The sequence below is a fragment of the Nomascus leucogenys genome, chromosome 13, assembly GCF_006542625.1.
Source record: "Nomascus leucogenys isolate Asia chromosome 13, Asia_NLE_v1, whole genome shotgun sequence".
Lineage (NCBI taxonomy): Eukaryota > Metazoa > Chordata > Mammalia > Primates > Hylobatidae > Nomascus > Nomascus leucogenys.
In genome coordinates this window covers 89,932,495-89,947,950 of record NC_044393.1, presented here as the reverse complement: position 1 = coordinate 89,947,950, position 15,456 = coordinate 89,932,495, and the positions used below count along the sequence as shown (strand labels likewise).

Sequence of the window (15,456 nt, the reverse complement as noted above, 5' to 3'; positions counted from 1 at the left end):
TGCTGGATAACTTTTTTTTTTTTTTGAGATGGAGTCTCACTCTGTTGCCCAGGCTGGAGTGTGGTGGTGCAATCTTGGCTCACTGCAACCTCCACCTCCTGGGTTCAAGCAATTCTCCTGCCTCAGACTACCGAGTAGCTGGGACTACAGGTGTGTACCACCATTCCCGGCTAATTTTTTTATTTTTAGTAGAGATGGGGTTTCCCCATGTTGGCCAGGCTGGTCTCCAACTCCTGACCTCAAGTGATCTGCCCACCTTGGTGTCCCAAAGTGCTGGGATTATAGGCATGAGCCACCACACCCAGCCTGATGTTAACATTTTGATATAGGATCTGCACATTTTTTGCTAACTCACGTGTCTATTCACACACTTCTTCCCTAGACTTTATTTGTCTCCAATCTGTCAGTCTTTGACTTCTAGGTCCCTGATCACTGGCCACTGCCGTGGAATCTGCATATATTCTTATCTTGGGCAACTCTTCCTTCCACACAAGGTACATGAGCAGTTGTACCACTCACAGCTTGCCCATTGGGAAGAGTTTCCCTGCCCACTATTGTTTAAGGGCATCTCTGTAGGTGAATATAATGCAGCCACATACATATTCAGTTTGCACCCATGTAACTCAGCAGACACATCCGCAAACAAGGTTTGGGCTTTTCCCTCTTACATTGTTTGGCTGTGTCCCCACCTAAATCTCATCTTCAACTGTAGCTCCCACAATTCCCACAAGTTGTGGGAGGGACACGGTGGGAGATCATTGAATCATGGAGTTGGTTTCCCCCATACTGTTCTCATGGTAGTGAATAAGTGTCACAAGATCTGATGGTTTTATAAGGGGTTTCCCCTTTCACTTGGCTCTCCTTCTCTCTTGTCTGCCCCCATGTAAGATGTGCCTTTTGCCTTCTGCCATGATGTGAGGTCTCCCCAGCCATGTGGAGCTGTGAGTCCATCAGACCTCTTTTCCTTTATAAATTACCCAGTCTCGGGTATGTCTTCACCAGCAGCATGAAAACGGACTAATACATCTTCCTTTAGCTGCTATATAGGAACTCTCCCCACAACACAGTCATGAGTGTGAGTTAGGGTAGGGGTACATGTGCATCTGTGGCAGGGGACATCAGTCTAGGCTACCTTTCCCTGAAGCTTATTTGTGCCTTCTGCTATGCTCACATTTGACCCCAAATGTACCATTTCAATTTTTTGATGGACTGCTCCTGGGCCCACCTGTCTTCATGATTTGGCAAGTCTGGCAAAATGCCTAATGGGCATTTCTGGACCCATCACCCCCTGGTTCCCCATGGTCAAATTTTCTCCCAGTAATGTGCCAGAAAATGTTTCTATAATTCTCTTCTTCAGATGGCATGTCTGCTCTCCAGAGTGGTCTACACTGATTCTCCCACTAGAGCTTGCCATAAGCTCTGCCCTGAACAGATTTAAATTAAATATGACCTTTTTGCAGATTTACCTCAAAACCCAGGTATAAGTAGGAGTGGAGAACAATCTGAAAAATGGATATTATGCTATTCTGAAAATCACTCTATTTAACACAGGTTCATACTCTTTGACCCACCTACAAGCCATCACAGACCCTCATGCAAATGCATGCTGCCAGGCCTGTCTCACCAGTCCTCCAAATGCACTTGAATTTGGAACACTGCTTATACTCCCGCTGGCCCCTACTATAAGACAACCCGACAATCTCTGATAAGAGTGGTAAAAGCTAAGTAACCAGGACTCCCAGATGTTATCAGACCATATGAATAAAATGAGGATGTATTAATTCAAAACTCAAAATCATAATGGCTTGGTCCCTACAAGTTTGATAGCTTGAACCTCAGCAGCCCATGAAAAGAAGCCTGCAGTTATTTCTGGGAGTCTCCAAAAGGCATGCTTCCCAAGACCAGGCAGACACATTGCCCAATTCCGGAATGCATGACCGACATGGTATTCTGGGTGAATATCACTCCCAGGGCCCAGCTGAGAGTCACAGGGAGTAAAATGTGGATGGAATGGTATAACATGGGCCCTGCAGCATTCCGGTGTTCTCACGCCATTTCCCACTCAGGACCACCATGTTCTTTCTCTTCTACTTTGGTTGGCCCTGGCTATTGTCCACTGCCCTTGAGACTGCTTGAGGGAGGATCACTGACACTAATGCTGACAGCACGCTTTGTGGGCTCCCCACTATCAGGCCGAGGTTGTAACCCCCTGACACTTGCAGAGCCATTTGTTTGCACATTGCCAGAACAGGGCTGGGATATGGGGAGAAAGGCCTGCTCTCTCCATTCATGACACTTTGCTTCCCAGGTGCTCAAGCCCAAACCTCATGAGGTCTCTCACAGAGTGCCTTGTTGACTTCTCCTCACCATTCATTCTTCATCTCTGGCAAGCTTCCCTCAGCACTAGCTCGCTACCAACCAGAGAGTCTGCCTTAGCCATAGAAGTAAGCAACTGTTTTCATATATTCTATCACAACACCTAACACACAAACACCCCCACATGCCTTCTCCAACCTCCATCCAAAAAGACAAAATAGCCTGCATCTAAGTCAGAACACTTCATTTATGTGGTTATTTTGATGATGACTTTATTTTTAAAATTTTATTTTTATTTATTTATTATTATTTTTTTTTGAGATGGAGTCTTGCTCTGTCACCCAGGCTGGAGTGCAGTGGTGCGATCTTGCTTCACTGCAACCTCCGCCTCCCGGGTTCAAGTGATTCTCCTGCCTCAGCCTCCCAAGTAGCTGGGACTACAGGTGCGCACCACCACACCTGGCTAATTTTTGTATTGTTAGTAGAGACAGGGTTTCACCATATTGGTCAGGCTGGTCTTAAACTCCTGACCTCGTGATCCACCCGCTTCGGCCTCCCAAAGTGCTGGGATTACAGGCGTGAGCCACCGTGCCCGGCCTATTTTTATTTTTTTGAGATGAGGTCTGTCATCCAGGCTAGAGTGCAGTGGTGCCATCACAGCTCACTGCAGCCTTAAACTCCTTGGCTCAAGCGATCCTCCTGCCTCAGCCTCCTGAGTAGCTGGGACTATAGGCACTTGCCACCAAGCCTAGCTAATTTTTAAATTTTTTCATCGAATCAGGGATGATCTTGCTATATTGCTGAGGCTGGTCTCAAACTCCTGGGCTCAAGTGATTCTCCTGTGTCAGCCTCCTGAGTAGCCAGGACTACAAGCACACACCACAGCACCCAGCCACAATGACTTTATTTTTTGAGGAAAAAAGGGTTCAGTGTTTGCTTATATCTAGACCCATTCTCAAAATAAAGAGTTGTAACTTTTAATTTTTAAAACTCTTTGGTTTACCAGGCATAGTTCATATTTCCAAAATGATTTTCCTAGGACCGATTTTCCCATGGAGAGTAATTAAATAAATCACACCCAAAGATGTGAAGTTGCCTGTAGCTAAAAACATGACAATAATATAAACTTTCAGGGACAGAGAAAACAAAACTGGTTTCACATCTCCCATAACTTGAAGTTTCCAGCACCCAGCAAGGTCAAATTACAAGGACATATGCCTTGAGGAAAATTATAATGGTTTTGAAGTAATTGTTCCAGTTCCACATTAGCAAGAAAACTTTAATATTCAATGTTCACAAATACTTTGTAACGGGCATGTCGGTTCAGCAAGGGCAATAAATGGGTACCTTCAGGCTTGGTAAAAATCAGCTAGTTAAGAAGATGGATGATCCCCACCTTGATGGCTCAATTCTTAGCCATGTCCGTTCTTGAAGCATAAGGCTTTTAAATTTCTTTATTGTGTCCATTTTGACTTTAACTTGTTTATTTTTAGCTACAGACTTCTCTAAGCACTCTTCAGTATAGGGTTGGGAGTTTCAACCTTGATCTATATACTCAAAAACTTTTAAAGGTAGGTAATATTATGAAGCTACTGCCTGAATTTCTCAATATCCTATAAGCCAGCAGCAGTAAAATTCAGGTTCAGGTTGAATCTCGCCTGGCTGGCTGCTGCCACCACAGCCCTGCTCCCACTAAGAAGTCTCCTGCTTATAAATTTTAAAGGCAGTTTTAGCCACATCTTCTCTTCAACATTTCAAAAATCTTTGGGCCTGGTCTCATCCAAAACAATCCACTGCACTTATGTCCAAAATATATAACATAAAATGCAAAATGATAAAATAGTCAATCTTCTCCTTAAAGTAACAGGGCTCCTCCTGGCTTCTGAATTTCCTAACCTCCAACTTCTTCTACTATTTTAGTCACTAATAACTTCCTAGAGAGTGAATGATTGTCCCGTACAAAATCAGGCATGATATGTTTATATTCATGAAGAGAAATTCTTTTATTTATTTTTTTTTGTGAGACAAGAGTCTTGCTCTGTCGCCTAGGCTGGAGTGCAGCGGCCCGATCTCAGCTCACTGCAAACTCTGCTTCCCAGGTTCAAGCCATTCTCCTGCCTCAGTCTCCCGAGTAGCTGGGACTATAGGCGCCCACCACACCCAGCTAATTTTTTGTATTTTTAGTAGAGATGGGGCTTCACCATGTCGGCCAGGATGGTCTCAAACTCCTAACCTACACTGATCCTCCCATCTCGGCCTCCCAAAGTGCTGGGATTACAGACTTGAGCCACCACGCCCAGCCTATATTCATGAAGAGAAATTCTTACATGAAAAGTGCCATCTACAAAACCACACTAATTCTGAATAATGTAAGAGAGATACATATATATATATATGCATCTCTGAATAATTAGAATATTTGCCTCCCAAGCCATTAGGTTACTTTAATGTATAAAATATATAAACTGTGATTGACATATATACTAGCTATCTAAATCAGATATAGCTACAAAATGTTAAATTGATATTTGGCCCAAATCATCTAATAATGAGCTATTAAAAGTATAAGGAAATGATTAAGGCAGATGCTGAAACCAGAACTTCAAACCTAGGAGCAACTGAAATGGCCAGAGAAGTATCAAAGTAATAAATAAAAGAGTTTTAAAAAGGAAATATTCATATTTTCCTTCAGTAGAGGACACCTAATGTGGAAAGATGTGAAAGTGAAGACATATACGTATAACAAAGTGCTGTTGAAAAACTTCCGAAGTAGCTGAACTCAATTACTGAAAATGATTACAGGGATTCACTGAAAGAGATTTATATTATATCTGCAACAGAGAATAAAGGATAGAATTAGTATTTGTCTTTAAATAATAAAGTCAAAAGGTGGTAACTGAGATTTTTTTAAATTACAGGTTGAATAGCTGATGAAGCAGAAAGTGGGAATTGTAGAGCTCAGCTTGGGACTTGCCAGTTTGGCAGTGTTTGTGATATACTCAGGTGCAGACATCTAGTAAGTAGTCGGATACAACAGGTTGAGGCCAGGGGAAACATTACTGTAAATAAAACCAGTGGAATGGGTAAGAGGGTAGAAGGAGTTCTGCAACGGACCAAATGTTTGTGTTCCCCCTCCAACAAGTTCATATGTTAACGTCATAACCTCCAATATTAGGAGGTAAGGGCTTTGGGAGGGTCATGAGGATGAAGCCCTCATGAATGGGATTAGTGACCTTATAAAAAGGGGCCCCAGAGAGCTCTCATGTCCTCTTTCTGCCACATGAGAACACAATGAGAAGACAGCAGAGTGTAACACAGAAGAGGGCCCTCACCAGAACCTGTCCATGCAGGCACCATGATCTCAGCCTTCTAGCCTCAAGAACTCTGAGAAATCATTTCTGTTGTTTTAAAGCCACCCAGCCTGTAGTACTTTGCTATAGTGGCCTGACCTGACTGAGACAAGTTCTGTAAGAAAAGAAATAGGCAAAGAATGGAGCCCCGTGTTATACCAACAGTCAAACTGCAGATGGTCAAAACTGACCCCATTAAGGAAACCAAGAAATAACTGGCCTTCAAGAAAAGAAGCAGGAGTATGTAGCGTCATGACATCTAAAGCAACAGATATTTTCAAGAAAAAGGAAACAGCCAAAAGTATCAAATGCAAAAAGAGGAGCAACACTTCATACTGTGAGGCAGGAAAGGAGGTAAGAATGAACAAAAATGCATAGAAGTTTATAGTTGTAATTTGAAGCTACAGAGTTCATATCTTAGAGCCTATATTTTCTCTGTGAAGTGGGAAGCAAGATCTCATAAAAAACATATCTACACCTAACGATCAAACACAAGAGCAAAGCACAGATTTGAAAATCGGCATCAGAGATATTAAACACACAAAAACAGGCCAGGCGCAGTGACTCACGCCTGTAATCCCAGCATTTTGGGAGGCTGAAGCAGGCGGATCACGCAGTCAGGAGTTCGAGACCAGCCTGACCAACATGGTGAAACCCCATCTCTACTCAAAACACAAAAATCAGCTGGGTGTAGTGACACGCGCCTGTAATCCCAGCTACTCAGGAGGCTGAGGCAGGAGAATTGCTTGAACCCAGGAGGCAGAGGTTGCAGTAAGCCGAGATCGTGTCACTGCACTCCAGCCTTGGCAACAGAGGGAGACTCCGTCTCAAAAACAAAAACAAAAACACACACACATACACAAAAACAGAAAGAGAAGTTCTGGTATCTATAAAAGTGGGGGTACTATTAAATATGTACTCTTTAACAGTGTACTGTATTTAAAGCTCTCCTACAGTAATGATAAATGTTAAAACAAACAAAAAAAATCTAAGACTGTCATTGTTCAGATTATATAAACAGCCTAGCACAGTAGCTGGCACATGGCACATGGTAGCTATGCAATAAATCTTTGTTGAATAACTGAAGAAATAAAAAAAATGGAACTAGGGGACACCATAAAAATATTTTAAGAAGAAACCAGGAAAGGTTTTGCTGTAAATGTTTATAATAAAAAACGTGTATTCCATATACACACTTAGAATAATATACCTATATTTAATATATGGGAAAATTCCTACTTGATAGGTAGAGATACATTACAAGGTCTTATTAAAACTTGATCAAATCCATAAAAAATGTTGTCTTGGCTGGGCGTGGTGGTTCACACCTGTAATCCCAGCACTTTGGGAGGCTGAGGCAGGCGGATCACCTGAGGTCAGGAGTTCAAGACCAGCCTGACCAACATGGAGAAACCCCATCGCTACTAAAAATACAAAATTAGCCTGGCATGGTGGTGCATGCCTGTAATCCCAGCTACTTGGGAGGCTGAGGCAGGAGAATCGCTTGAACCTGGGAGGCAGAGGTTGCAGTGAGCTGAGATAGCACCATTGCACTCCAGCCTGGGCAACAAGAGCGAAACTCCCACTCAAAAAAAAAAAAAAAGTTGTCTTGCAGACTCTTATTGTCTACGAATCATGATGCAACATGGTTTAATTCCAAAGTATCAGAAAACAAAAAGCATTTACAAAATAGATTTATCAGGAATAGAGTTTAGGCAGATAATGCAAGAAGAAGGTAACAATACAATAGTAACAGTAATAGATACCTAACACGTTAATTGTCTGCAAGAAACATTCCTTTAGAAACTCAATACAAAATTTTATTACCGTAAATGTATATTATTTTTATATTACAAAAGAAAAATTTCTTTCAGATTTTTTTGAGAAAATTTCAAATATACAGAAAACTTAAAAAACAGTATTACAGGGCCAGATGTAGTGGCTCATGCCTATAATCCTAGCACATCAGGAGGCTGAGGCAGGGGGATTGCTTGAGGCCAGGAGTTTGAGACAAGCTAGGGCAACACAGTGAAAGCTTGTCTCTACAAAACATTTTACAAAATTTAAAAAAGAGTAGCATTACAAACAATTACTATATCCTTAATCTAGATTTTCCAGTTGTTTTTCTTCCCCAGTTGTTAATATTTATCACATTTTCTTTATTTCTCTGTCTCTTTTTCTGAACTACTTAAAAATTGAAGACATGATATTTCATCTCTAAACACTACTTCCTCATAAAATAAAGAACATTAATTAATTACCATTAACTCAAAATTATAACTTGGTATACAGCCCATATTTAAATTTCCCCAATTGTCCCAAAAATATCCTTGTAGTTTATTTTCTTATTCAGGATTCAGTTGTTTCATGCATTATATCTGGTTCTTACATCTCCTTAATCTCTTTTAATCTAGAATAATCCCCTCTGCTTGACTTTTTTGTTCCTCATAATATTGAGTTTTTAAAGAGTTAGAGTGATTTGTCTTGTCCCACATTCTGGATTTGACTATTTCCTTATTATATTCAGGTTAAGCACCTTTTTGGCCAAAATACCTGCACTACATAGGTGATGCTTCACACAAGCACTTACGTAATGTTGAACTGTATCCCTGTTTGTGACGCTAAATTTGTTAGCTTGAGGTGACTGCCACATCTCTCCATTTTAAAAGTAGCATCTCCCTTTGTAATTGATAAGGTCTGTGTGATGGTACTATGAAGCCATGAGACTGTCCTATACCTCAAAAATCTTTCACCCAATAATACTTTTAGCAACTCTTGATGGTTCTGACCTGGAGTAGTTTTTATATTGGCGGTTGCAAAATAGTCATTTTTCTAAATCCATCATTCATTTTCTCTATAGTAACTAGAATTTGTCCTTAAAAGAAACTTCACTTCTTACCTTTCTTTCAACACTTTTCTTTCACACGATCTCTTTCTCTCTCTCATTACTATGGACTTATGGATTTAAAAAAATTAAATATATTGCAACCCATTCCTGTCATTATTATTTCTTATCTTTCTATTGTCCCATTTTGGACCAATGGGGGTCTTGTAGTTGGCTCCTTTTGACATGACCTAGTAGTCTTTAATAAAGTCCTTGCTCTCAAGCATACCAAGGCTCGTCATATGCAAGCTCAATTTATAAATTTCCTGCCCCAGATCTGGCATCAGCCATTTCTCAAAGGAGCCCTGGTTACTTTTAGTGGAGAACGGCATTTCAAAATCAAGATGCAGGTACCAGGTATACTTATTGTTACTCCTAAGCACCCCTTTCAGGGGGCAGACCTAAGAATACATGAATACACACACACACACACACACACACACACACACACACACACTCCTATGTCCATATTGCTACCTCAAATTCAAATACCACACCAAAGCATTCTTCTTCAATTTCCCTTGTTCTATATTTGTTTCTCACTTTTTCCACAGTAAAAACCCTTATTCCCAACTTTAACATATGTACTCATTCGGTTCTATTCCACAATAAACACAAAATTGTTTCAGAATTACAAAACCAATATTGCTATCAATAACAAACCTTCTAAATAAAGTTAAAGATTTACTTGTAGTTTGTTTTGTCCAAATTTGGTTGCAAGAAACCAAATTTGCAAGGACCAAATTTGGAACGGTATTCAATTTATGGGTCTGTGTTTTAAGAGGAACATTGAAAAGAGTACACAGCAAGAAGAGAAAATATTTGGGAGAGAATATGCTAAAGCAAACAGTTTCCTTCAAACACTTAAAAGCAGTTACACAGAATAAGAAATAGGCTCATCCTGTGTTCCTCTAGAAGGCAAAACCCAGACTAGAATACAAATGTCATAAAGAGGAGGATTTCAATTCAACTTCAGAAACTAACTGTTAGAGTTGGATGTACTATATTAGTAAGGTCTCCATCATTAAAGTATTTACACAGAGTCTGGAATTCCACAAAGGGGTTTCTGAGCATTTCTCTGTGGGAGGGTTGTGCTGAATCAGCTCTATAATTCTATTTTCTGTTCACACCTAAATAGCTTCTGGAAGCAGCCCTCCATTAAACAATACAGGAGGTGTTGTTATTCATAATAATGACCTTGATTCATAAAGAAAATAGTGAACTATGATCAGCTATACATCACTGAATCTGGTTGGTGCTGCAGAAGCTTCCTAGAGGCTGCTTGCTTGTTTTCCAGTAGTTGATCATATCAGTGTGGGATCAGACCTGGCTGGGCAGGCCTGGCTGGCTGGTGGGACTCTCCAGCATCCATTATAATAGAATGCAGGATTCGAGATAGAAATGCTGGTAGGAAATAAACTTGTGTCCGGGGAAGAAAGGGTCAGACTTGGCAGTAAAGTGTCTCAGTCATAAACTGAAGCAATGCTTGAGCAGTACCTCTCACCTAGATTTGTTTTCCAACTTCCTGTGAATACATGAATGCCCTAGGGCGAAAGGGGATTTTGAATAAAACCTAAAAGAGCTGTGTTGATTAAAATGTCTCTAAGACTTTAGAATGCAAGATAATGCTGCTTTGATGCCCATATGGCACACTACAACACAAAAAGGAGGTGTTCAGTTTTGGCTCAGAACACACACTGGCTTAGCTCATTATGGGCTACAGGCTGCAGGGACACTGTTTTGTGTAGAGGGTTTCAGCACATCAACACTGCCTATGGCAGCACTGGGTTTTGGGGGAGGTGCTCAGAAGACAGGCCGTGTCCAATGGCAAAGGACTTGTATCTATTTTTGCATGCAGTAGAGGCCTCAGAAGCTGAAAAAAGAAGGTAAGGGCTTGTTCATTAGCATACTGTATTAGTCCATTTTCACGCTGCTGATAAAGACATACCCGAGACTTGGCAATTTACAAAAGAAAGAGGTTTAATTGGACTTACAGTTCCACATGGCTGTGGCTGGGGAAGCCTCACAATCATGGCAGAAGGCAAGGAGGAGCAAGTCAATGTATTACATGGATGGTAGCAGGCAAAGGGAGAGTTTGTGCAGGGAAACTCCCGTTTTTAAAACCATCAGATCTTGTGAGACTCATTCACTATCATGAGAACAGTGCAGGGAAGACCTACTCCCATAATTCAATCAGCTCCCATGAGGTCCCTCCCACAATACATGGGAATTCAAGATGAGATTTGGGTGGGGACACAGCCAAATACTGAGATGTGTCTTGGTGATTACTAGTAATAAAGAGGAGATAAAGTTGACTGGTGTAGAACCCTTTGGAAGAAGGTGTGTGCATGGCTACAGAGTAGCCCCTTTATCATTTTAAACATGACCTGTGGTGGTTTTAAAACATGGCTGTAAATTATTTGACACTTCATTGAGAAGTGGGCTCTATATCTCCTCTCCTTGAATTTGAGCCCGACTTAGTGACTTGCTCATAATATAAAACGATGCAGCAGAAGTCATGCTGTGTGGCTTTGGAGGCTAGATCATAAAATGCAATTCAGCTTTAACCTTGTTTACTCAAACACTAGCATTTGAAGCCCTGAGCTGCTTCGTAAGAAGTCTGACAACTCTGAGGCAGCCATGCTAGGAGGAAGCTCAGGCCACATGAAGAGTAGGTTTAGGTCTTCTGGCTGACTGCCCTATCTGAGGTCCCAGCTTCAACCACCAGCCATGTCAGAAAATATGCCTCCAAAGGATTTCAGTCTTCAACCATTGAGACACCCCCAGGCATTGAGTCTTCCCAGCTGAAGCCCCAGACATCATGGAGCAGAGATAAGCCATCTTTGCTATGCCTTGTCTGAATTCTGACTGAGAGGGTAATTTTATACTTTTCAGAGGGCGAAAGTATAATGTTTGATCCTCACAATGATACAGTTTGGCAGGTTGGACTAGCATTATTATAACCTTCATTTTATAGATTAAAAAACAAAACAACAAACAGGGATTTAAGCTTACCTGGTTTGAGATTATATAGCTAAGGTGTGGAGTGCTGACACTAAAATCCTGATCTTTGGACTCCAAAACTTATGCTTTCTCTCATTTCTCATCTGGATACTGTAGGACTTCAGAATGGCCTAAGGAAGTAAAATAGGATATATCCAGAATTTTAAGGCAAGGTCAGAAAATGTCGAATGAGTAGAACGCTAAGAAGAATCAATACTAAATGGATGAGACCAGTCATCCTGTGGAGAAATAATCATGGAAGATCTGAACTACAGATTGATACAGACAAATAAGGCTAGAATTCAAAATGGAACCAATGCGAGAAAAAAAAAAACCTTTAAAACTTTTAATGTTATAAGGAAGTGTTATAATGATATAACATTTTTAGCAGCTAATTTTTTAAAAATGAAATAGGACAGTTAGAGAATTAAAAATCTTGCCAGTTGTGTTTCTGATGAAAGGGTGATGAAAGGGGAAAAGGTGCCATGACTGGCTAATGGTGCTATTTCAGTCTGCTTCTAAGTATGTCCTTATAGTAAAGGGTGCTTCAGATTAGCTTGATGACATCATCCATTGTGTTCATTTACTCTACATTTGCCAAGCCACTTTTTGACTTAAATTTATTTCCTCATGGAAACTTTCCTACTTGGAGGAGAATGTACAATGAAGTTAACAAAGCATACCATGGTTTTTTTTTTTTTTTTTTTTTTGGAGACATAGTCTGGCTCTGTTGCCCAGGCTGGAGTTCAGTGGTGCAATCTCGGCTCACTGCAACCTCTGCCTCCCAGGTTCAAGTGATTCTCCTGCCTCAGGCTCCTGAGTAGGTGAGATTACAAGTGTGCACCACCAAGCCAGGCTAATTTTTTGTACTTTTAATAGAAATGAGGTTTCACTATGTTGGCCAGGCTGGTCTCAAACTCCTGGCCTCAGGTGATCCACCCGCCTCAGACTCCCAAAGTGTTGGGATTAAAGGCGTGAGCCACTGCGCCCGGCCTACAATGTTCATCTTATAGGTTATATTTTTTCAATGCAGAAGAATGTTAGTATTCTGATTCATCAAGCAGCCTCACACACCATCCTTTACCTGAGAGTAAGCATCAGCTCCCAGGCTTACGGTGACCCTAATCAATATGAAGACACCCTGTTTCAGAAGTCAGTAGGACACCTTTCTATTTCTTGAATCATCCAAAATACAGTAAGGAGGTCGCTGGTGACTTCCCCATGATGGGAAGTACTAAAAGGCAGAATCCACTTAGCTTTTCATGACTTCATGTTTAGGTTACTTTGGTGATTCACTCCAGGCCATTGGGAGCCCAGACTAATTGTTTCTCATTCCCATTTCTCTCTTCCTTAAACTTTTCTTTTCCAATTATTTATTCTTTTTATTAGATACATGTATTTTTAATAACGAATTGAATTGAATTTCATTCTGTAACTGGGCTTCTCAAAAATAATTGACCTCTTCTCTCCCAATTGTTTTCATGCGTATTTTGCAGAGAATGCTTGGAATATTCTGTTCATGAAAGGCACAAAGTACATAAAATATTTTGAGTGATTTTCTTCAAAATAAAAATGATTAGTTTTGATGCTTCAGATGTCTAGAATGCTATGTGCCTTGTACAGGCCCTACGGCATGGAAAGTGCTCAATTGATATTTGCTAAATGAATGAATCTGGAAAACGAAAAATACATGAAACATCTTATTCCTCAACAATGAAGAAAAAGCTTTCAGACTTCCATTTAGACTCGTTTTAACTGGCTGAATTCCTCAGTGAAAAGAAAACAAGCGTCGCACTGCTAATTCAGCTGTTCCTAAATATATTTCCATCAGATTCTGCTTGGCTGTTTCAACCTTGGGGTTGAAGTTCTTATTTTGATGACACCGAGACGTTCATTGCAGTGGAAATAGCAAGTAGTATCGGCTTCCCCGCCTTCCTCCCTCTAGGATTTCAACTTCTCCTCCTCGAACACCAGCCCTGCTCTTCTAGTAAATCCCACATTACAGAATAGGCTGTGGACGGAGGAGACAAGAGGAAAGTAGGAAACCGGAGCCACGGAAAGGGCGGAGCGGAGGCAAAGTGTGAGAGCGCGGGTGGCTAGAGGGGAAGGAACCCTCCCCGGACGACGGCGCGAAGGCGCTCCTCAGATTACGTCACGCACCGGGGTGACGTCACGACCGTGACACGAGGGTGACGCCGTTGCCGCGGCGACTTCTCGTCGTCTCCGCCCCCTTTCCCCGCTCCCCCCCGCACCCCCAGCCTAGCGTCCTTCCCCCAATCCCCTCAGGCTCGGCTGCGCCCGGGGCCGCGGGCCGGTACCTGAGGTGGCCCAGGCGCCCTCCGCCCGCGGCGCTGCCCGGGCCGCTCCTCCCCGCGCCCCCCGCGCCTCCGCCTCCGCCTCCCCCAGCTCTCCGCCTCCCTTCCCCCTCCCCGCCCGACAGCGGCCGCTCGGGCCCCGGCTCTCGGTTATAAGATGGCGGCGTTGAGCGGTGGCGGTGGTAGCGGCGCGGAGCCGGGCCAGGCTCTGTTCAACGGGGACATGGAGCCCGAGGCCGGCGCCGGCGCCGCGGCCTCTTCGGCTGCGGACCCTGCCATTCCGGAGGAGGTGAGTGCCGGCGCCACCCTGCCGCCCTCCCGACTCCGGGGTCGGCGGCTGGCTGGTGTTTATTTTGGAAAGAGGCGGCGGTGGGGGCTTGATGCCCTCAGCCACCTTCTCGGGCCGGCTACGCGGGCTGGGAGGTGGGCATCGCCCCCGCGTCCCTCTCCGTCATGCAGAGCCTTCCTACGTAAACACACACAATGGCCCGGGGGGTTTCCCTGGCCCCCACCCCAGATGTGGGGATTGGGGCAGCGGTGGTTGAGCGGGAGGCTATCAATAGGGGGCGAAACTCAGGGTTGGTTCGAGAAGGTCACGACTGGCTGAAGTATCCAGCTCTGCATCTCTGTGGGGTGGGGGCGGCGGCGGCCTCGAGGTGGAGGATATAGGTTAGTTGCTTGGGCTGGGACCACAGCCCGAGTTACTGTCGCGTGTAATTCTTACATGGTCGTGGGAATGATGGGGCTCATCATTTCCTCTCTCCTCTCCCGGACTGCCCCCCTTCTCAGTCCGCTGCCCTTTTTCACTTTTCTATTTGGGGATTTCTCTTCACCTGTTTTACCCAGCAAATTATTTTGATTTAGTCTTTACTTTTTCAATCCTGAATCGCAGTTTCCGATGCCTTTTCTGGTCTCTGGTCCTCTATTCCTAATGTTTGTCGGCGCTCTGTCGCTGATTGGTAACCCCCATTCTATTCCCATCTACCGCCCGCTCATTTTCCAGTTGTCGGACCTGCCTGCCTTCTAACCCCAGCTCCCACTTAAGAGCATGTTTGCACTTCTCTTACCCTGGTCCTCTTGAGGCTCTCTACTTCATCTCACCACTCCCTAACATTGTTGTCTGTTGTTATCTTCACAAATCCTCCTGGACACTTTGGAGCTACTTATTTTCTGAGCCCAGAAGCTGTCAAGATTCCATCAGGTTTCACTTGACTCTTTTCGCCCTTGCACTACTGGCACTTTTTGGCTAGTCGTCCGTTGTGCATTCACACCTCTTTATTCCTACCCATTTTTATAGGTCTGATTGATTTCTTAGTGTTGTCCTCCTTTTTGTCCTATTTTTTTCCTTTTACTTTTTCCTCTCCAGTCCTTGCTTCTCTCAGCCTGTTTTTGCATTAGTCAGCCTCTTAGCACTGTGTCAAATTATTTACGTTTTGTTTTTTATTACATAAAATTTATTACAACCATTTGGTATTTTATTACAGAAAATAATACACTTTATTATGCTTTACAGATAAGATATGGTATAATAATTGTGGTTTACAGTTATTCATTAGGTAATGTGAGTTTGTTGACTTTGCTCAAAGTT

At 42.7% G+C, this 15,456-nt stretch overlaps 1 protein-coding gene across 3 annotated transcripts in view; it reads left to right on the top strand.

Annotated features, from left to right (window-relative positions):
- Positions 1 to 13,811: 13,811 nt before the first annotated feature.
- BRAF (B-Raf proto-oncogene, serine/threonine kinase) overlaps positions 13,812 to 15,456 on the top strand; it is a 203,398-nt gene continuing 201,753 nt past the window's right edge. For all 3 annotated transcript variants that reach the window (XM_030825892.1, XM_004090241.3, XM_030825893.1), the window contains exon 1: positions 13,812 to 14,157. In XM_030825892.1, the coding sequence (XP_030681752.1) occupies positions 14,026 to 14,157 (132 nt within the window). In that variant the 5' untranslated portion in view covers positions 13,812 to 14,025. The remainder of the gene's footprint in view (positions 14,158 to 15,456) is intronic.